The sequence below is a fragment of the Crocodylus siamensis genome, chromosome 15 (genome assembly GCF_052110815.1).
Source record: "Crocodylus siamensis isolate JL-2025a chromosome 15, ASM5211081v1, whole genome shotgun sequence".
Classification (NCBI taxonomy): domain Eukaryota; kingdom Metazoa; phylum Chordata; order Crocodylia; family Crocodylidae; genus Crocodylus; species Crocodylus siamensis.
The window spans coordinates 14779738-14800904 of NC_143409.1; the positions used below are offsets into that span (position 1 = coordinate 14779738).

The 21167-nt window shown below is 48.5% G+C and overlaps 1 protein-coding gene across 4 annotated transcripts; it reads right to left on the minus strand.

Annotated features, from left to right (window-relative positions):
• Positions 1-621: 621 nt before the first annotated feature.
• RHCG (Rh family C glycoprotein) lies at positions 622-20677 on the minus strand. Of its 4 annotated transcripts, none has more exons than XM_090029086.1 (12): positions 20420-20525; positions 17330-17547; positions 10490-10676; positions 9588-9738; positions 7242-7389; positions 6295-6461; positions 4810-4947; positions 3776-3912; positions 3088-3212; positions 2351-2424; positions 1940-2017; positions 622-1417 (listed from the first exon to the last, which is right to left on the minus strand). In XM_090029086.1, the coding sequence occupies exons 3-11, from the start codon at positions 10654-10656 to the stop codon at positions 1949-1951; spliced, it is 1176 nt and encodes a 391-aa protein (XP_089885212.1). In that variant the 5' UTR covers positions 10657-10676; positions 17330-17547; positions 20420-20525; the 3' UTR covers positions 622-1417; positions 1940-1948. The 4 variants fall into 4 exon arrangements, with proteins under 4 accessions (XP_089885212.1, XP_089885213.1, XP_089885210.1 ...); XM_090029087.1 differs by having other exon boundaries at positions 17330-17487; positions 20420-20521; XM_090029084.1 differs by lacking the exon at positions 17330-17547 and having other exon boundaries at positions 20420-20677.
• Between the last annotated feature and the right edge of the window lie 490 nt (positions 20678-21167).

The window sequence follows — 21167 nt, forward strand, 5'->3', positions numbered from 1 at the left end:
AGTCTGGCCAGTGGTTTCTGTGTCTTAATGGGAACTGAGTTCTTGAGGAAATTGGACCCTATGGGGGCACAGTGCCAAGCAGCTGGGCTGGGCTGCTTCCCAGGTACAACAGAGCTCTGAGACTTTGGTGTTCTCCGTGTGCAACAGTGTCTGAAACTGTTTTGAAGCAAGTTAGTAGAGGCCTAATCCCCAGAGGTGTGGGGTACCACTGCTGCCCCGGAGTTCACAGAAGGCTGGGGGGTCACTGGCTGAGAAACCTGCCTCTGTCTTTCTAAAGGACTGCAGTGTAGACGGTGCTGGGTGCACGGGCCAACCAGCATCCCCTGAGAATCCTCTTGCCCAGGACCTCCCCGGCTCCGGGTCACTCTGGAGCGTTCTAGCTCCTTGACTTTGTCCCAGACCTCCATACAGAGCCCTGAGGAGCTGCATACATGCTTAGTCCCTGAGTGGCCTGGGTAGGAGAGCAAGTTAGAGTGATCCTGCTTGAAATCTTGTTTTGTGGCAAATCTGCCTGTCTCCCCAATTCACCCAGAACGGCTTCTTCTGAATCACTCCTGAGGAAATGGGCACTGGCCTTACACTCCCTGGTCATTAAATAATGGGGCACAGTGCTGAGAAAAATAGCATTGACTTGTTTTATTCATATCTCCAAGAAAAAAGTACTTGGAGAGAGAAGGGCAGCCACACTCTAGGCCCTGGTCACTAGGGTGAGAACTTAACCATTCCTGCTGAAGCAGCATAGCAAAGGAACAGAGCACAGAACTAGGCACCCAGACTCGCATCCTTGGAGCACATCATGCGTCTTTGTTTTCCCAGTCTGCAAAATGGGGGTTATGCTGCTTCCCCAACTTCAGGGGCATTGGAGTATTAATAAAGCTCCAGGTATGTGCAAAGGATGATCACCTTCTCACCAGCTGCAGTGAAAGGCTTTCTCCTAGCCCCTAATCAGATCCAGCATTATTAACCATTTCCCTCCATCACATGCCACTGGTGGAGACATAGGGTCTGGATAACTGTTCAGAGTGAGTCTGGAAAGCTTCAAATGGAGGGGAGCCAACCAGCTCCCAACTAGCAGACACACAATATAGACGCACCCTCTGCTGCTAAAATCTCCCTTGTTTGCTGCCCCTGGCCCTCCACCCTGACCCCAGAGATAAGAAAGATGCCCCCAGTGTCTGTTTCAAGTCTCTGGTTCCTTGCTCTCAGGTAAGCCATGGTAATAGCTGAGTGCACTGCTCCATGTGAACAGGCCTATCCCACACTCTCCCACCTAGGATGGGACCAAAACAAAAAAAATATGAAGCCCTTTGAGACTCCCACGGAGTATTCCTTCAGCTGGGGCAGCTGCTAGCATCTCCCTTTCCAGGAAGCCGCCGATCACATCACCTCTCTGGAGACCAAGGAGTCCATGTGACACCTGAAGGGATCCCAGAGGGAGAGGCGGGTCAGGTGGTTGTCAGTCATCTCCTAACAGTAGGAAGAGAAAGAGCCCCCATTCCAGCTGGCCACCTGGTGCCAGTACCCCCTCCCACAGCAGGGTCTCCTGTCAGGGCTGGCTACAGAGCTGCGGCTCGCAAAATGTCATCACTTCGCTTTGCTGGGCATGGCAGGTGGCACAGAAGTCATGCCACTTTAGTGCCCCAGGGCAATGCTGCTCCCCCCTTCACCCACAGATGCCTCAGGGCCTAGCATTTCTGCCAAGAAACCAAGGTGCGGCTGCCAATCCTGGCCCCCAGTGCCTTGGTCTGTTTGTACTTGGAGGGCCTGGTGAATGGTGCCCTCTGCTTGTCACCCTGTCAGGCAAGGAGGATCCACTGCTCTCAGCCTGGGTAGCCCTTGAAGGGTGAGATGCTCTGACTGGGATGCCCTCTGCTCACTGGATGTGTCCCCCCCACAGCTTGAGTCCTCCCTCTCAGCCACTTGTCCCCCTTATGCCTACCCAGGCAGGCTAGGGAGATGCCGGCTTGAGGGTGGGATCATGCATGTGGTATAAGCCGCTCTCCTCATCCTCAGGCACCTGCAAAGAGAGCAAAACTTCCATCAGACCCTGGTGTCCTTCCATGATTTTATCACTAGCGTCATCCCAGGCATAGGGAAGCAGCCTGCAAGAAGGCTGAGGAGGAAGTCTACAATGACACCTTCATCCTGCAGACAACAGTGCCACCTTGTGACATACCTTGGGCGATACACAACATGTTGCCCAAGCTGTTTGCAGCAATCAAGCCCCTCCACCAAGATCCAAAGTTGTAAGCCCCAGCCGCATGGACACCAAATCCCAAATGCTGGTCAGCCAAGGACACTGCTGGAAAGCCCCCTGTCAGAGCCACAAGGACCGTGCCCTGGTGCTCACCTCCCAGTAAACGTCATCCTCAAAGCAGTTCTCATCTGCCGCGTCTCCCCAGATTGGCAGTTTCAGGATGCCCCCTGGAAGCAACAAAGCAGAGTGAAGTGCTCCTGTCACTGAGAACTAAGCTATAGCAGGGGTATGACCGAGCCAGCACTGTGCGTCTAGGGACAGGCCGTGCCTCTCCCTCCATCCAGGGTTAGTTTCAGCTCATTCAGCCCTGGCCTCTTCTATTCTCCTTGCCTTGCAAACCAGAAACACCTTGTGTGTGGCATCATTGTTTCTCAATGAACATCACTTTGCGAGCAGGGAAGCACTGAAAAGGACCGTTTCTAGAGCCTGTGCTGCATTATAGCAATAAAAGTGATTCTATGGGAAGAAGCTGGGGAGGGACTACTTCCTTGCTTATTATTTGTGACATCTGTGTAGATGTTGGGACTGGAGAAGCACTCCCTCAATCTTAGACCAGCTGCTACCTGAGTGGATCTACAAGACAACTGTCCTCATAGAAGGGATGGCTTGAGCTAGGATGGCTGCTGTACCCTGGCTGCCCCCGAGGTGGCAGCAGGGAAACACCAAGTGGGAAGACGAAGCTCCTCTGATTTCTACAGTTCCTGCAGCCAATTGGAGGCAGGAAAAAAAGAAGCTGAGACCTGTCCTGTAGCCCAGTGCTGAACCGACTCAACCCCAACTCACCTGCCAACTGACTAGGACTGTGAGCTGCCCCATACCCTTCTACTCACCCACAATGGCCCCCCCAACAAAGGCCACGGCCAGGGACACAAAGATGCCAGCTGCCTGGTACCCTCCTTGCACCATGGGTGTCCGATTCATGTAGTCACCAGTGAAGTCAAAGGTTTTGATGAGCCTAGGAGGAAGAGGATTGATGAGAACTGTTTCCAGAGACCTTCCCCTGAGGTGGGGGAGGCAGGAGACCAGCGTCCTCTTGCCTTTGAAGTCATCTGGGCAGTAATGAAGGGACACGCCTGTGTCAGAGAACAGGGGGACTGCAGTGACAGCCAGGCTTCTGGGCATTTGTTCCTTTCCTTCTAGTCCTCCACAGGTTTGGGCTTGGACCAGACTCAAGATGGGAGGAGGTTGAAAGCAGTGAGACCCAGGTTGGATTCTAGACCCTTTGGATTTGACTTGGGAATCTGCCCCAGAAAGGCAAGCAAGAGGATGAAACCAGCTGCCCTCTGAGATCTGGATTAAAGGCAGCATCTGGAGTTCAGGAGCTCCCAATGAGACAACTCAAGGGTCAGCTGGAGGAGACCAAATGAACAAACATGACCAGCAGTGCCCTGGGTAGTGAGAGGTATGCAGGTCACAGCTGTAGCTACTAATTTCTCACTCCCTTTGCTCCCAACTAGCTCTTCTCCCTCACCAGTCCCTCTGCCACCCCATCCCCACAACAGTTTTGAGCCTTCTTACCCTTCTGATCCATATACCCTCTTAGTGGCTGCAGCTGCAGTGATGGCTCCCACAATGCCCCCAATAATCCCTGGCATGCCATGCAGGTTGTGGATGCCACAGGTGTCCTGGATATGCAGCCTGGACTCCAGGAATGGCTGGCAGGGAGGGAGGAAGAGAGAGACTATTTACATCTCTATGGGCTCTGAGAAGAGATTTTTCTGGAGGGATTCCCCTCCAGAAAAAATCAGGAGAGGTGAGACGACAGGAGGCAGAAATGAAGGAGGGGTAGGTTGTATTTAAGTCGGCATTTAACAATAAAAGCTCAAAGTAAAGGTGAAATGGCAAGGTGTGCTTGGCAGACATGCCTCTCTCTCTTCCCATATTGGAAGGGACCTAGGGCCATGTCTCTGTGTTTGAGACACCTACTCCTGGCAGAGCTAAGCTGCTAGATCCCTGCTGGGTTACAAGTAGTCAAACATACATCATCCAAAGGGCCCTGAAGTTGTTTAGAAGGCAAGAGCAGATATGCCGACAAAAGAAGCGGCTCCACTTCTCGCCTACAGGAAGCAACTGATGGGGGAAAGGGGAAGTGTAAAACCCATGCACAGAAACTACTTGAATTCAGTAGCTTAAAGAACTCTGCAGGAAAGCAGAAATGGAGGGATGAAGAAAGCCAGTGAGAGTGGAGCAGTGTGAGGAAGAACTTCAACACAGCTGTGGAAGAGAGAGCTGGGCAACCCTAGGGTGACCCAACTAAGGCCATGGGCCCTGGAATGGAGGCGCACAGCTTGTGGCCCAAGCTGGGAGCAAGGGAGCTAGCTGTGCACTGAAGGGTCAGCATTAGAAAGCAGAAAGATCTGCCCCTGATTCTTCCAGGGTTAAATTTACCCTTGTTGGATGGGGCTACGCAGCTCTTAGAGGTCAGCATACGTGTTTGCAGCCTTTTGGGGTTTTTTTGTTTTTTGTAAGTCAGGACAACTTAACACATCCTAAGTTAACCTGTTCACAGGGTTTAAAGGTGCCACACTGAAACAGCTCTGAGCAGCACTTACCGTGAGGTAGACATACCCGATGGTGGACACGATGCCACAGATGAATCCAACGATGAGGGAACCATATGGAGGCAGCATCATCTCAGCACTGGTGCCCACTGCTACGCCACCAGCCAGTGTTGCATTCTGGATATGAACCTACACAAGCAGCATACCTGGCTCATTGCCTCAGCTCTAAGATAATAGTGTCTGAAGCTATGTTGAACTAATCCAAAGGGTTGTGGGGGAGGGAGGCAGCAGGATCTGGCTGTGACAGTGTTCACAAATAAAAAATCTGGGCCCATTTTACTGCTCAGTGGCATTTACTCCCTGCCCCTGGCAAGTCCCTGCTCCTGAATATGCTCTGAAACAGAGAGTGTCCACCCCTCATTAGGAGGAAACTAAAGGTGAAGTGTCAAGAGCTGAGAACATCTGTGTTGCTGGCCAGCTACTAACCTTAGTCTGCACTGGGACAAATACTATCCTGGCTGGGCCCTGCTTTAGCCATAAACATACCACTTTGTGGCTCTGCTTTCACAAACCCACCACCACATGAGTGTGTGCTCTGTCTTTCTCCCTCGTAGACACACGTACACACACGTAATGTTGTAAGGTCCTGGCTTTCACATAGGTCTGCCCTTGTAGGGAACTATGTGGGGAAGCTCAGTCCCCTATCAGGAGGCCTTTCACACTGCTCTGCTGGTTTATGCCTCTACTCCTTGAAGTGCCAATGTTTTCATGGCCCTGCTGTATCACCAAACACACAAGTGATCCCTCAGCTCCACTCCTTTCCCACTCTGGTTTTATTACTGAAAGTTTGCTAAATTACAAGCTCTACTGCCATGGTAGTGGCCCCCCAAATGACTCTTGTACCAGGAGTACTGGGGATCAGGGGCCTTGCCTTTCCAATACCCCATGAAATACATTACTTCCCAGCACAGGAAAACACACCTGCCTGTCTGCTTCCTCCATCATCTATAGAATCATAGAAAAATACAGCTGGAAGGGACCTCAGGAGGTCACCTAGTCCAACCCCATGCTCAAGGTAGGATCATCCCTATCTAAACCATCCCAGACATTTATCTAACCTTCACTTAAACCTTCCCAGGATGCAGATTCCACAGCTGATCGAGGCAATCTACTTCAGAGCTCAACTCCTGGTTAGATATTTTTTCTTAATATCCAGCCTAAATCTCCCTTGTTTAAGCCCATTACTACTTCTGCTGTCACTTGCAACCAGAGTGAACAACAGATCTCCCTTTTATAACAAGTCTTTTTAAATTGGAAGATTTAAATCAAATCTCCCCATAGTCTTCTCTTCTCCAGATCAAATAATCCCAATAATAATCTTCCAACCCCTTTTCACAGGTCATGTTTTCAAGACCTCTAATCATGTTCATTGCTCTCCTCTGGACTCTTTTCAGTTTATCCACATCCCTCTTGGAGTGTGGTGCCAGAAATCCTCCTGCCAGCACAACGTAGCAGGCATCTCTAGCCCTCACTTACCATGTCAAGCTTGCCTTTCTTCTCTAGCATGCTAGAGAAGGCCATTGTGGTGAGGACACAGGCTGCCAGGGAGCAGTAGGTGTTAATGGCAGCTCTGTGCTGTGCATCCCCATGATTGGAAACAGCTGAGTTAAAACTGGGCCAGTACATCCACAAGAAAATGGTACCTGGGAAAGGAAGGCAAGAACAGGAAGGTGCAGGGAAAGGACAGAAGAGAAAAAGGGAACAACAAAGGGGTAGGAAGGTAAAAAAAGAGCAAAGGAGATGGTGATTATATGAAGAGAAAGGCTCAAGCCCTTAGACCCAAATTCCTGGCTCCACCTCCATGGTCATCTCTTCCCTCTTACTAAAGTGCTCAGACCAGGAACTCTTAGCTGCAATGAGACCTTTCAGGCATCAGCTCCAGCCCACCACCCCAGCCACAGACTGAGAGTACAACTTAGTGCTTAGTGGGCATGCCAACATGTGCACATTTACTGTGCAGTAACTGAAATTACTGAACAGTATGGGCATGTGTCTGCATGTGCACACCCATACTGTGCAGTAAATATTGTGACTTACATCAACGTGAGTGTAAATTTAATACCAGCATCATATAGGTATCAAATTTACAGCCGATTAGTAACTGCTCAGTAATGTGTGTGTAGATGCCTTACTATGCAGCAACATTGTGCGTGGACTGATTTGGCACTAAATTTAGTCCTTAATCAGTTCACACACAGTGTTAATGCTTTTTAACACCTGTATGTGTAGACTTCAGCCTATTCTCACTTAATGCACAGTACACTTAAGCCAGTGTAAACGCACATGTAGACACGCGCAGCGAGCAGGGAATGGGATAACAAGTTCTTCTTCACTAGGGCACCAAGCTGGCCTTACACTGCCTGCAGGCAAAGAAGGCTTCTTTCCCACCTTTCAGGATGTCTCTGAGCCCACTGCTAGCTCACCGATCATAGCAAAGATGTCTGAGTGGTACACAGAGCCCTGCTTGTCTTTGCTCTGTTCCAGGTTGGGTCGGTACAGAATTCTGGTGACGGTCAGCCCAAAATAAGCCCCAAAGGTATGAATGGTCATGGATCCTCCAGCATCTATAACCTGCAGCCACAGAGAGAGATTCACATCTGAGAAGTAGTCTATCTGATTGGCCAACTAGCCCTCTGTCCTTCCCACCTGTGCTTGGCCACTGGGGGATGGGACAGAAATGTTCCTTGTGCCGCTCACTAAATATGACAGCCACATCCTTCTTATCAGGAGGCACCAAACCAAAAGGGAATATTTGATCTTTCCATGGTACTGTCCCACAATGGCAACCCTAAATGCAGAATAACACCAAGGTGCTGGCTTGAGCCTAGGCAGCTAATGGAAAAACACAGGATGTGACTCATATACACAGTGGATGGCTTCTTGGACTCTGGGGGCCTTCTAGGATAGAGACAGTCAAAAACCCAGACCTAGATCCCTCCCTTATAAACTGTGGAGGGTGCTCAGATATTGGATCCAAAACTCATAGCTGGTCCTTACCTCCAGAAGGACTATTAGATCCCAGCTCCTATCACCTCAGAGCCCAGGGGAGATTGGGACATAGCTCTAAGGTTTTTTGGTTCCAGACCACCGTGAATAACAAGCCCTAGTTGTCTCTTTGTAGCTCTCTGCTCCCTCCATCTCTCCCACTTCATTACTGCTGCCTCATGCTCTTGGGGTTTTTTTGCTTTCGCTCCTTCTTTTTCTTCTTTCTCAGGATTCACGTGCAGCTGCTGAAATTCTCTCTCTCAGAAAGGGAGCTTTCTGAAAGCATTCTCCCTGGCTGAGTTCATTGGTGTCAGGAGGATGAAATATAGGGATAGAAGTAATGGGCAGTCACCCAGAATGTAAAGGGCTGAACTCCCACCCCTACACACACAAACCCCTGTCTGGACCCTTCTATGATTCACCAATGAGGCTGGAGGGAATTTCAGAGATGGGATTTTAAGGGGATACAGTTAAATTAATCATCACAAACAAACAAAAGTTCCCTTCCTTGCTTATGGGTATGTCTACACATGCTTTTATGTGCAACTAAATTTAATACGCATTTGTCTAATGAGCATTAAGGTGATTTAGGCACGTGTCTACATATGCATGTGCTAAGGCACATTAATGTGGTGTGCAGACTGACTTGGAACTAAAGTTAGTCCCAAGTCAGTCAATATGCACAGCATTAATGTACCTTACCATGTCTACATGTGCATTAAGGTGCTTCGGCTATCCAAGCATAAATCTGATGCCTGCTTTTGCAGGTATCAAATTTAGGCACAAATAGCCTAAAATCACCATCTTTAAGGTGCATTAAGGGCACACACATATAGACCCACACCCTTAATGAGCCTTTAAAATAGCTAATGCACCTTAAATTGGCACATGTAGACACACCCTATAAGCACAATCTTACCCTCACTGTTGGTAGTAATAATAACACGTTAATGAGCAGCCTCAAATAGTCTACATTCCCTGCCCTGGGTGTTTACTTTCTCACTGCCATTCAGCTGAGCAGGGCAGTCTCACTTCTTGTTCTCCTCTGGATACTCCTGTGCCTTTGTGTTCCCAGCACTTGGGGATTGAAGTCACTCAAACTGTGTTTGCTGGCACTTACTTTAGGTACTGTGAAACCAATTTCCTTCACTGGAGGTTTTGTGCCTCCGCCCCCATACCAGACTAGACCCTACTTGCACTTTTTGTGGAAGGTTTCCCAACCAGACCAGTTCTCTTTTGCCAATAGGCTGAGACCTCCTTCACATTGCAAGGAGCCTCTGTGCTCCTTTAACAGACAACTCTTCTGCTTTACATCCTGCTCTGATTTTTTTTCAGCAGCAGGTAAAGATAAGAGGAAAATCTCATGGAGGTGTAAGGACAGCAGCAGGCCCTTTGTGTGCAAACTCCCTATTTGCCTTAGGAAAGCCCCACAAGATGGCACCTCATTCTCTTCAGTCACTATCACTGCTTCTAAAACTCTCAGAGATATAAAGTTGGGCATAGGACAAAGGGAGTGGCCCAAGCTGATTTATTCATTTTACTGTGAATTTGAGTGGATTGATTTTAAAATTGTTTATGAGAGCAAAGCGTTAACAGATCTGGCTTGAGGCAGACACAGTGAATAATATGCTACACACAGCTCTGCTGGGCGCTGCTACCCCTGAACTGAGCTGCCCTCACCACAGCTCTGCTGGTGCCCCTCACATCTGGCCTCTAGCCCCTGTGCTATTATGCTGTGTTTGCTTTACTGGAGAGGAAAGGCAGGAATAGCCCTGAAGCCTTACGTGAAGCAAGTTGAGGAGGATGTACTCGTTCACAGAAAAGAGAGTCACTTGAAACAACGTCATGATGAGCAGCTGCACAGGGCTGCTCTTGCCCAGGATGGCCCCAAAGGCAATGCAGACAGACCCCACACAGAAATCTGCATTGATCAGGCTGAAAGGGGAAAGAAAACAAGCTGAAGGTTAGTCATGGAGATCCTAGTCCCCTACTCTCATGCACACATCTACACTCCCTAGAAAGTTTCCATATTAGCAGAACAGAGAAATTGAGCCCAACTTGGGGTTCCCTTGGTCCTTCCCTGAATGGTTTCTTGGAGCATGACCAGGACACTGTTCATTCATGAGAAGGGCTGGAGTCTGCAGCATATCTTCAATCCCCTCCTGTAGGGCTGATGTTGAGGTAAGTTATGGGTCTCTTGTCACTGGTTCCCTTGGAAGAGTCCCATTGTAAAGATAAGAGCCCCTGAGCCCTTAGCAAGTAGAAAAGGGTACAGTGAAGTTTTGTCAAGTTTAGGGTTTTTTTCCTCCAAACTGCTTTGAGCAATGGAAGTCCCGGCACTGAGAGTGCATGGGCTTGGAGAGTTAGATCTTTGCTAGGGATCTGCCAATCTAACCACTGAGCAGTACTCCCCAAAATGCAAACTATTGCTGGGGTGGAAACTAACCAGGGATACATAGTGTCTTGCAGAGCACCAGAGGTGAAGAGAGCTTCAGGCCAAAGACTGTTTCTTGTGGCATGTGCTCTCTAGAGTCTTTGATGGCCATGCAAAGGACATACTCTGCTTATCACTTTCTCTACACTGTGCAGGTGCAGAAGGTCCTTGCCGTTTTTTCCCACCTGGGTATCTCCCAGTTCGCTGTCTAATCAAGAGATGGCTTTTCCCAATACGAATCCCTTCTCTTACTTTTCTACTCCGATGAGTATCTTTCCATCCTTGAAAGAATGGAACCAGCCCTGCATCAGGATTGCCCACTGGATCCCAAACGAAGCCAGGAGGAAGTTGAACCCAACAGCTCCAAAGCCATAGCGCTGAAGGAATGTCATTAGGAAGCCGAAACCAATAAAGATCATCACGTGGACATCCTGGAAAGCTGTGCCAAGGAAAGGAAATTCATCATGATCGCAGTGGGAGGGAGGGTGAGCAGGAGGGAAGAGGGTGGCAGCAAAAGGCTTCAATGGTCAGTTATTTTGGAGGGAAGTTTTGAAAGGAAGTCAGCTTTATTTTCAATTTTTTTTCTCAGACAACTTTAAATCTGAAACTGAAAACTTTCTTATTTTCCGAAATCCTTTCCTGAAGTTGTTGGTTTTCAGTAAAACATCTGGTTAAAAAAACTGAACTTAGTTGTATAAAAACCTTTAAGGAAAAATCTATCAGAAGAAATATGATAAAAATATATCAGAAGAACTTAGCAACACCTTTCTAGTTTTCTGTGTCTGCTTTGTTTATGAAAACCCTGGCAATTATGACTAAAATGAATATCTTTTATGTTAAGTTTTGCATCGCTTACAAACCCCCTTTTATGGGAAGTAAAAAAACTAAAACCTCTCTCTTTACTTCTGCTCCACAAACATGTTTATGCTGGTTCAGTACCCAACACCTACGATTCTTCTTCTTCCTGCTCTGGGAGATAACCATGCCTTAATCGCAAGTAAAAGTCAGTCTTCGTGAATGTCTATGGCTGCTCTGCTGGACACTTGTATGAACTAAGCCTGCTGCTCAGTAGATGGCCGTTCCCTGGGGGCAGCTACTTTCACAGGGGAAACGAGCCTCTTGAGAGGAATTCGTGATGCGATAAACCCAGGGTGAATGTTAATGTTGCTTGTTTCTTTCAGATAGCAATCAGCCCCCACCATGGGTTATACATTAAACCATGACAACCGCTTGTGCAGAGGCCCCTTGACCATGGAGAGAACAGGAGATGGGACGCTGGGCCCCTCCACCAGTTCCCCGGGGGAATCCTACAAGAAAATCAGCATTCATTGCACTCTGCATCCGTGAATGGGTAAACGTTCTGCATTGCACAGATATTTCGGGAGCATTTGCATGAGGCACGTAGGCAAAACATTACACAGAAGGCCAGAATACTTGTGGTTTAAATGCTGCAGCACTGTCTGCTAGTCTTACAGAGCATGCGAGCTCCCAAAAAAGAATTGGTGCTTCATGATGTGGAACCTGGCCTAGGATCTACCATACCTACTGGCTTTTTTTTACCTTCTCATTAGCTCTCAGGGAGAGGCCAGCCATGCTACCTGCATTGTCATGGCTAGTTTATGCCTAGTGAATAAACACATTCTACATTGAACACCTTCAAGACTAAATTGGATGCTTATCTTGCTGGGATCCTATGACCCCAGCTGACTTCCTGCCCCTCGGGCAGGGGGCTGGACTCGATGATCTCCTGAGGTCCCTTCCAGCCCTAATGTCTATGAAATCTTGTGAGCTGTGGAAAGATGATCCAAGTCAGCTCCCACTGAGATCAGTGGGCTTCTTTCCATTGCCTTCAGTGGGAGTTGGATCAGGTCTTGAATAAGGCATAGCTCTGCAGGACTTCTGCTTTGGTCCTTGAGCACTTTACAAGCTTTGTCCAGGTGCCTGGGGAAGGATGACTGGGTGAAGCCTTATCACATGGTGCCAGATTGTGGAGTTTTCCTTTTTGTCTTGAAAGAAAATATAATGTCATCAAAATGAGTAAGGTGCCCAGAGCTGCAGGTGGTAAAACCAGTATATTTCCTTTCTCTTCAACACAACTCTGCCCGTTTTCACCAACTGACAGTCCAATCCATGTACATCTGAAGTATCCAGCTGCAAGCACCCAGTTTTATGACAAAGATGCACCAATTTCTGCTCTAGCTAGTTAGCTACACTTTTTCTCCAACACACACATTAATTATGATATCAGAAGGCCTGCTGCCAATTCAATAACAGATCAACAGACATTTTCCATTTTGGAGAAAATAATATGTACCAAAATCAAGATCTCAAGCAATAATATGGCAAAAATCATAGAATCATAGAGAAGTAGAGCTGGAAGGGGCCTCCCTGAGTCATCTAGGCACAAGACTCCCAATTCAGAGACTGTGTTATTGAGAGGAGATAATTATTTGCCATAGCTGGGAAACCCAGTCATGGGTCAGATACCGTATGAACACAGGCTGGAACATGCAAGTAAACCTTTCCTTGCCCGAAAGGTCTCACAAGCAAAGAGCTTTGTACTTTGTTTGCATTAGGGAAGAACAACGTGTCTGTGTCTCCTGCGGGCACAGCAGGAGCAGTGATGCCATGAAGTCTACATTACTTTGCTGTTTAAGAACTTGGGTTCTGTGGGAGGTAAGTACCTCTTTGTCATTAAGCAACCAGGACTGGTTATTGACAGGACGTGTTTGGGCTTTGGGAATTCTGTCTAGGCTGAAGAATCTTTCTTCTCACTCCCCCTGAGAGCAGATGATTTGCCCTCCAGGGAATGTCACCATCTGATTTTAAATTAAAGATTGTTTTTGTGCTGCTAAACAGGACTGAATAGACAGCTCAGGGTACAGACTTCCTCAGAATAGTTACATCCTCAGAATCTGCTTCTCCAGGCTCAGGTTTCATAACTACCATGAAGGGACAAGAGAGAGATTCGGTTTCCCAGGCATGTTCACCCTCTGCTTGCTCCTATCCTGTTAATACCTTCCACTGTTACACAGCCAAGGTCACTTCCATGGGCACTGGCAGTGACAGGGGCATTTGTATAAATGATTCCTTGATGTTCTGACCACTTCAACCTGCTCCAGTTAAGGTCTGACAGCACCATGGTAAAAATGCCAGTGCTCAATCCCCACTAGTTTTCCCATCATTGCCAGGAAGAGATTAACAAATAGCTCAGAGCAGACATAGCCTCAGACTAACAGGGCATCCAGTTGATCTGAAGGCTTTTGTGAGTAAATCCTCTTCTGAAAAGCCTAATACTTTGACAAATCTGGACTGTTCTTATAAGTACCCTTGCTTTAACTATAGTACACTGTATTTGTAAAGGAAATATTCTGTGTACTGTAGAATAGTGACTCAGTCCCTGATGCGGTCTTAGAAACAATCATCCCTCAATGAACAGACTTTTCTAAACCACAACTAAGTAGCATGACAGGTACTATGGAGCAATGCCAGCCAGCTGGGTTTGTCAATCATAATGAAAGCCATAAGAGTTTTTGCTTATTGAATAATCCCTGCAGAAACATGAGGAAATGTTCCAGACACATTGGCAAGTTGCTGGGAGGCAGGAAGTACTCAGTCATTGGGTGCGGATCAGTTTTTCCCCCGGGAAGCTAGATCCTTTCATCTGAGAATGGGAAGTATTGCCTATCCTGAGACAAGGTGAGGCCAGAAAGTGATAGTCAGTGCCCTAGCCTTCACCTTCAGGCCAAATCCAGTTTATTAACCTGCTGAAGTGAATTGAACAGTCTCAGCCATTCACTCATTTCCTAGCGGGCACTTGCTCACCACTCAACACTCTGGGTATGTCTGTTTGCTTCCCTAGTACTCCTGGGGGGCAGCTGTTTTTGAGTACAACCCGTCCACCTGTTCCCACACTGCACATGCCATACCCCGACTTGAGGGAGCAAAACTGTTCTGAGCCCCACACCTACATTGGAGATTTGTTTCTGGTGTTGTTAAGGGCTGTGGTCATGGGATTTTGTCCTCAGCATGGTTTCCTTGTCTCCCTTTGAGGTTTGGTGGACATGGAGTGAGAGTGGTGCCCTTGAGAAATGGTGGAGATGTATGGAGCATTGAGTTTACAGCTCCCATTAACTTAGTGAGACCCTGTGTGTGCTCTTGGAGAGGTGGAAGAACACAACCTAGGGAGGAAACAGTACTCTGAGAGCACTTCTGTAGCTTGAGCCTGTTGGGACTGATTTCTGGAAGCTCCCAGGTTAACTGCAGAGGTCACTACATTTCCTGCAGGTATAAAGAAAAAAATTGCAGTAAATTGTCCTGCAGAAGACAGGGTAGATATAGGGTATGTACTGAACCATCCCCTGGGCAGAAGCTGAACAGCTCCAGGAGGCAGAGATACCATGGAGCTGAGAACAAGCTTCCTGCAGTTGACAATGGCAGAAGGCTGGGATTTTGGATGTTGGGGAACTTAATCCTACCCCGCTGCAACATATGGAAACCCTGTGGTGCTCACATTATCTAACAGTATCTCACACTGCAACGTTCTGGCTTCCCAGGGGATATGTCCGGGTGCCTCAGGTCCCCTCACATCCATTTGCTTAGATGCCAACCTCATCGTCAGGAGAAAGGGCATTGTGGCTGGCTGTCCCGCTGGTCTTGTGCTATGTAATGCAGGATGGCTCCTCCTTCTCTGAGATGGAGTGACCTGCTGTCCTGGCCCCTCGCTGTACTCTGTGTCCTCCCAGTGGGATTTCCTACTGCTGGAACTAGCAGGAGTTTGCTTCTTTTGGTTACCCATGTTACTGCTGGTCCTTTTAGGCATGCACCTGCACATGTCTGCCTCTGCCCTCCATGTACCACATCTCTTTTTTTCCCAACTCCTAACACAGCTGTCTGGGCTATAGGAGGTCTGAGTTCTCCCTTTGCTGAGTGACTGCTGTCTGCAGTACTTGGAAGTCAGTGTCCAGTTCCACGGTTCCTTCTCACTCTTCCCCAACGAGCTGTATACCCCCACTTTTAGCTACCTCCCCTGAAGCTCTACCACCACTGGCCATATCACAGCATGGGGCACGCTTGCTGGATGGTATTTGCCACATTCTTCCCTGGGACACAACTAGGTGGGACCTCACAGGAAACTGGCCTCATGCACCTAGTGCTGGGGTTCACGGAGGATGAGGATGTCTCACCCCCACAGTACTTGATGAACTGAGCTTAACTTCACAAAAACTTCTGCTATACATCTCTGATTCAGTTAATCTATAAGGTTCAATCTGCCCTGTCTTCTGCCTCACTCCACTCCACCATCCTTGAATGCCAGCTAAATTCAGAACAGCTGAGACCTTCGCCCATGCTTTTGGGCTTTGCTAGTTGCCCCCTTCCATCTTTTCTACGACATGTTTCAGGATGTTTTTAAGCCTCCCTCAGAGGCATTAGGTGGTGGCTACAACCAATGCTGGGGACTTTGACTGGGTGTGCTAATGCTCCTGCTGGGACCCAAGCTGGAGGTTCCTGGCTAGGGGGTCTTGGCCCTTCACTCAGGGACTGATGGATCGCCATATTTTGGGTCAGGAAGGAATTTTACCCCCGGGTCAGATTGATAGTGACTGTGGGGAATTTTGCCTTCCTCTGTAGCAGGGGACATGGATCTCTTGAGTGTATACTGACAACATTTTATAGAAGCAGGATGTTGACTGCCATGGTTCCCCTATTTTACCTGTGGCAGGTTAAGGTGTCAGGTCTATGTTGTGCCAGGGTTGAGGGTAGTCTTATGTAGAGTTTAGATTATGGATTGTATGGGATGGTTTGGATAGGAATCGTCCTGCCTTGGGCAGGAGGTTGGATGAGATGACCTCTGGAGGTCCCTTCCAGCCTGACCTCTCTATGGGCCCATCTACACGTGCATATTAATGTGACACAATAAACTCTGGCACAAATGTTCCCTGCCTTTGCATTTTGAATAGATGATTACCCAATCTCACACCTTTCCTGCCCTCACTCTGGTTTTCCACCCCCAACAGCTTATCAGATTTTCAGTTGCACTCAGCCTGGGATGCCCACTTATGCAACTGCTCAAAATTTTATACTAGCACCTAGAGGGTTAATAAGCCAGAATACATACTGGCAGGAGTGAAACAGCTCGAGTTCCCATAGACTACAATGGCTTGGTACATTGAGTGGTTGTGGTGTGTGCTAGTCCCCAGCTGTTTAATTAGCCAGAATCTGCTGAGTGAGCTGCCTGCTGCTTCCGAACAGACACCGTTTGCGGATGCTTTTTGTTTTTTTCTTTTTTTTTCCCCTGTTTTTTTGCACCAGTCCTAGAAGCACGCAATACCAGGTCAATGCATGGAGTGGATGGAGCAAGCTCCGGTTCCACCACCCAACACCAAAAAGAACCTGCTCAATATAGACCTCCGATGGAGGACATATCAGAGACAATCACCTGCCCTGGGGAACCCACCTACGTGGTCACGCTGCTTCCCCTGCTGCTGAGACTGACCCATTCTTGTAGCTAGCACTTGCATTTCAGCAAATGAAGCATTTGTTCTGAAAGCTCCAGTGAAGGTGCTAAATACAAAGACACAACCCCCTCCCCAATTCCTCCCGCCTGCCTGAGTGACTGGGGAGGGCCTGGGGAGGTGGGAGAAACAGCTCACATGTGAGTCATATATCACATCTGAGATACAATCGCCCTCTCTCAGGCCCTGGTCAGTCACCTCCCTTAATCTGTCTTTCTGCCCTGCATGAAGCAGCCTGTGTGCACATCTTTTATTCACCCCTGGATGGGATACAACTTCCTTGTGGCACCAACTTTGTGGGTATCTGGTATCAGATGCTGGCTGCTGCTTGCCAAGAATGCTGGCCTCTCCCTTAAGCTTCTTATTGTACTACTTTCTGAGAAAAATACCTGTCATGGGGCCAGTGGCAGAGGGTGCTCCTGAAAGCTTGGGGGGGCTGGGGGACGGAGAGGGTGACTCCTCCTACCGGAGGGATAAAAGGCAGTTGTGGCTGGGAAGGGAAGATCTGGTGTTATTTTTACATTCCCCACCCCAGCCCACCATCTTGCAAGCTGCCAAGCCGTCCCTATGAACATACAGAGTACGGGAGTCTCGTCTGCAGGTTAGCGAGCTGCTTCTGAGCCTGTCTTCATGCAGGACCTATGTGGCACAGGGGTGCTGAATGTGGAGAAAGAGGGCAGAGAATCCAGGTGTTTGTTTCTCTCTATAAACAGAAGTCTTTTCTCTGATCCCAGCCTAAGAGAGAAGGCAGCAAACAGATGCCATCAGGATTCTGGAATCACTGAGATCCTCTTCCTGGAGAGAAAAAGGAGTATATTGCTGGTGTGGAGCTCAGCAATTAGTGCCTGAAAAGCATGTAAGAGGGTTTACACCCTTTGTTTTGGTATTATCCAACCCTGCCCGGAGGAGAGCTCTGCTCTTTAGGAGTATGTGACCTGATGATACTGAGGAAGTCTGTGACAGGATCAGCAGCAGTGGCAGTGATATCAACAACAAAAAGGACAGGGAATGAACTGAGATTTTAAACCCTAAAAGGGTTTTTTTGGACCAAGGGACTGCAACTGAATTAGGGAAGGGTAGTGGATGGGTGCGCAGGGCCCCAGGGGAATGGGTGTGTTTATTGTAATTCATGTGCAGTTCTTGTGTGATGAAAGCTTTGTGATGGAGGATACATACATATATACATACAGAGAGCGAGAGAGAGAGACAGAGAGAGAGTCATCTCTTGACCACCAAGGTGGTTTTCGTACTGGCAGAGGAAAACCACAAATGTGGCAGGGGTAATACTCTCAGCAAGGTAATGCATAATTAGCTTCCCACTTTCACTTCCAGTGGGAAGATCTCAGCTATATGATGCCTGTATGGAAACGAGAGACTCCTTCCCAGCTTGCTTCTGCAGCCATACAGCTGAGGGCAAGTGAAATTCAGGGGCAATCGAACCCAAGCCTCTGGGTTTGGGCCTGCACTTAGGATGCCTACCAAAGGATTTGGAAGTATCTGAACCCCAGGCAAGGGTGGAGGGTGCTTGCCAGTAGCAGGGACATATATGGTTCTCGAATGATTCACATGGATTTGGAATTGATTTGGCTGATTTGACTTGGGACACAAGAAATTTTCCTTTAAAAAAAAAAAAGTGAATCATCTCTGACAGGTGGGAGGGAACTGATTCCAGAGACAGGGAGATCACTCCAACTTTCCTTTTGAAGCGGTTGTGGGATTTTGAAAAGTAAGATCTGGAGTACAATGGTGTGCTGTATCCTAAGAAGGGTATGAACAGCTTGGAAACATGCTGCCCACCGCCACTCTTCCTCCCCTGGCATGACCTACGTCATCTCAGACTACATCCATTAGGACATTAAGGCAATGCATTCACCTCTGGAGTGAAGGATAGTTTATGTGTCTCCAGTGCATGTCTTACTAGAACCAAAATCTGGAGCCAACAGGCCTGAATATCTATACAGTGTGAGCAACTACACAAGATGTTTAGTGTGGAGCTGACTAATTAGCTCTGCAGTAAAATGTCACCGTCTAAACGTGCAGTTCTATCAGGACAGAGAAAACTAATTAACTCCACCATAGGATAGTAGTGCTAGACACAAGTACTTTCTTATGGCAGAGTTATTTTACTCTGCTGCAATGCACATATAGATGTTGATGGGGCTGGCTCGGCATGAGGGTGCTTCAGAGCAAAGGATAACTGCTGGCTAGTCCCGCAATGAAGCACCCTCATGCTCCATCCCAACCCTTTGTAGCACGTTCAGCTGAGTCAGAGCAGCTTTGGGCCAGCAGGCTGATCCCTGGGACCCCCTGCCAGCCAGGGCTGCTCTGTTCCAGCTCATTGTGCTGCGGTCCCTGGCACATATGCAAACGCAGCACCCAGGAGCAATAAACTCTAATGCAAACTGTGTTGAAGTTTATTGAGCCACAATAATAGCATGTGTAAACACACCCTATCTCTCCTACAATATAAACAGCAGTCACAATCGATTCTTCTACTGTTTCACTTTCTTTCCCGCACATTGGTTTTAACTAGATAGGCAGTGAGCTTCCCTGATGGCCTCCACCAGTTTACCAGGGTACCCCAGGGCAGGATCCAAGGGCTAGAAGCCTGCAGGATAATGTTCCCAACTGTTCCCAGCCCTACTGTTTCTGCCCCCATGCCCCCATGTTTGTAGCAAAACAGATGTATGTGAGTGTGAAAGGAGTTCCACCTCTCCACCCTGAAGTTGTATCCAAACTATAACGCCAACCAGCATGACTTAGGTACCCTCTCCCTACAGAAGGTTTAATGCCTGCTGGTGGGAAGCCCAGGACTGGGATACCAGGTAGGGCTATAAATCAGAACTTAGGTACATTGGGAGGGCTATGATGGGATAGCAGAGGGGTCTCTGGGGTATGAGGTACGTGGGAGGATGGGACGTGGGAGGATGCAGGGCAAATGAATTGCTCAGGAATGCAGTAGCAGGAGCTAATATAGAGTGGGACTGAGGTACATAAGCAGACCTGTGGGAGGCAGGGGGATGCCTGTGCAGTCCCTGCCTCTGGCTGGGTCCACTTATCTCAGACATTCATAGATTCATAGACATTAGGGTCAGAAGGGACTTCAATAGATCATCGAGTCTGACCCCCTGCATAGGCAGGAGAGAGTGCTGGGTTTAGATGACCCCAGCAAGATGCCTATAAAACCTCCTCTTGAAGACCCCCAGGGTAGGGGAGAGCCCCACCTCCCTTGGGAACCCATTCCAGATTTTGGCCACTCTGTGAAGAAGTTCTTCCTAATGTCCAGTTTAAATCTGCTCTCTGCTAGCTTATGGCCTTTATTTCTTGTGACCCCCAGGGGCGCCTTGGTGAGTAGAGCCTCACCAATTCCCTCCTGTGTCCCCATGATGAATTATAGGCAGCCACAAGGTTGCCTCTCAACCTTCTCTTGTGGAGGCTGAAGAAGTCCAGGTGCCCTAGTCTCTCCTTGTAGGGCTTGGCCCTGCAAGCCCTTACCCATACGAATGGCCCTTCTCTCTCTCCAGGTTATCCACATCTCTCTTAAAGTGTGGCACCCAAAACTGGACACAATACTCCAACTGACCCCCAAACCTTCAGTGGCTTCTATCTCTCTGGTCTCGGCCAATGGCCTGCACATGAGGGTAGCATTTGCGGGCTGGGTACTCACATGGATACCTGTAGTAGAAATCATTCTCTATGTCGCTGGTGATGTTATTTTGTTTCTTCTCCTCCTCCTCCCAGCGTGCACTGGCTTCTGGAGTGAAGCGCACAAACACCCCAAAAAGGATAATCATGGCAACCTCCCAGAGGAGGCAGATGAGAGGCAGCCGCCAACGCAGATTTGTGTTCTTTGCCATGGCAGGGCAGCTCAGCTCCCAGTGGAGGGAGCCCACTGGGTCTGGACAGAGTCCAGACAGTGGGAACAGAGAATATGAGCCCTGGTCCCTGGGGAAGCTCAGCTGGTTTATATAAAGCTGGAGGTGTGAGGTGTGTCTTGGGGAGTTGCCCACTTCCAGTCCCCCAGGGCGGGATCAATTTTTTTTTTTTGTAGCAGGTTTAATTGACTAGAACTCTCTCTCCTTCCAGCCATGAGAAGGGAGGAGGAGGGGCACATCTCTAGTACCTTCTCACCACTCTGCTCAGGACATGCTGTCAAACTCAGATCCCTGCTCTGCAGATATAAAAACTGAGGCATCAAGCAAAAGGGTTATGCCATGCATCACAGTTGGGAAGAGATCCCTTCAGTCCTCACTCCTGTCCTCCTGCCCCAGCCTAGACCCAATGCCCTCCCAGAGAAGAACCCAGGCACCCTGACTTCCAGCCCGCTGCCCCAGCCACTAGACCCCATTCATTTCCTACAGCCGCGATTCTCAACCGGGGTGCTGTGTCCTTGAGATCCCTTCAAGGATGATATG

Coding starts and splice junctions, on each gene's coding strand:
- RHCG (XM_090029084.1), bottom strand. CDS start 20,609: ATGGCAAAGAACACAAATCTGCGTTGGCGGCTGCCTCTCATCTGCCTC. Junction 10,677..20,419: donor TTTCTACTACAGGTATCCAT/GTGAGTACCCAG, acceptor TCCTTGGCACAG/CTTTCCAGGATGTCCACGTG. Junction 2,018..2,350: donor AGGATGACGTTTACTGGGAG/GTGAGCACCAGG, acceptor CTCTCTTTGCAG/GTGCCTGAGGATGAGGAGAG.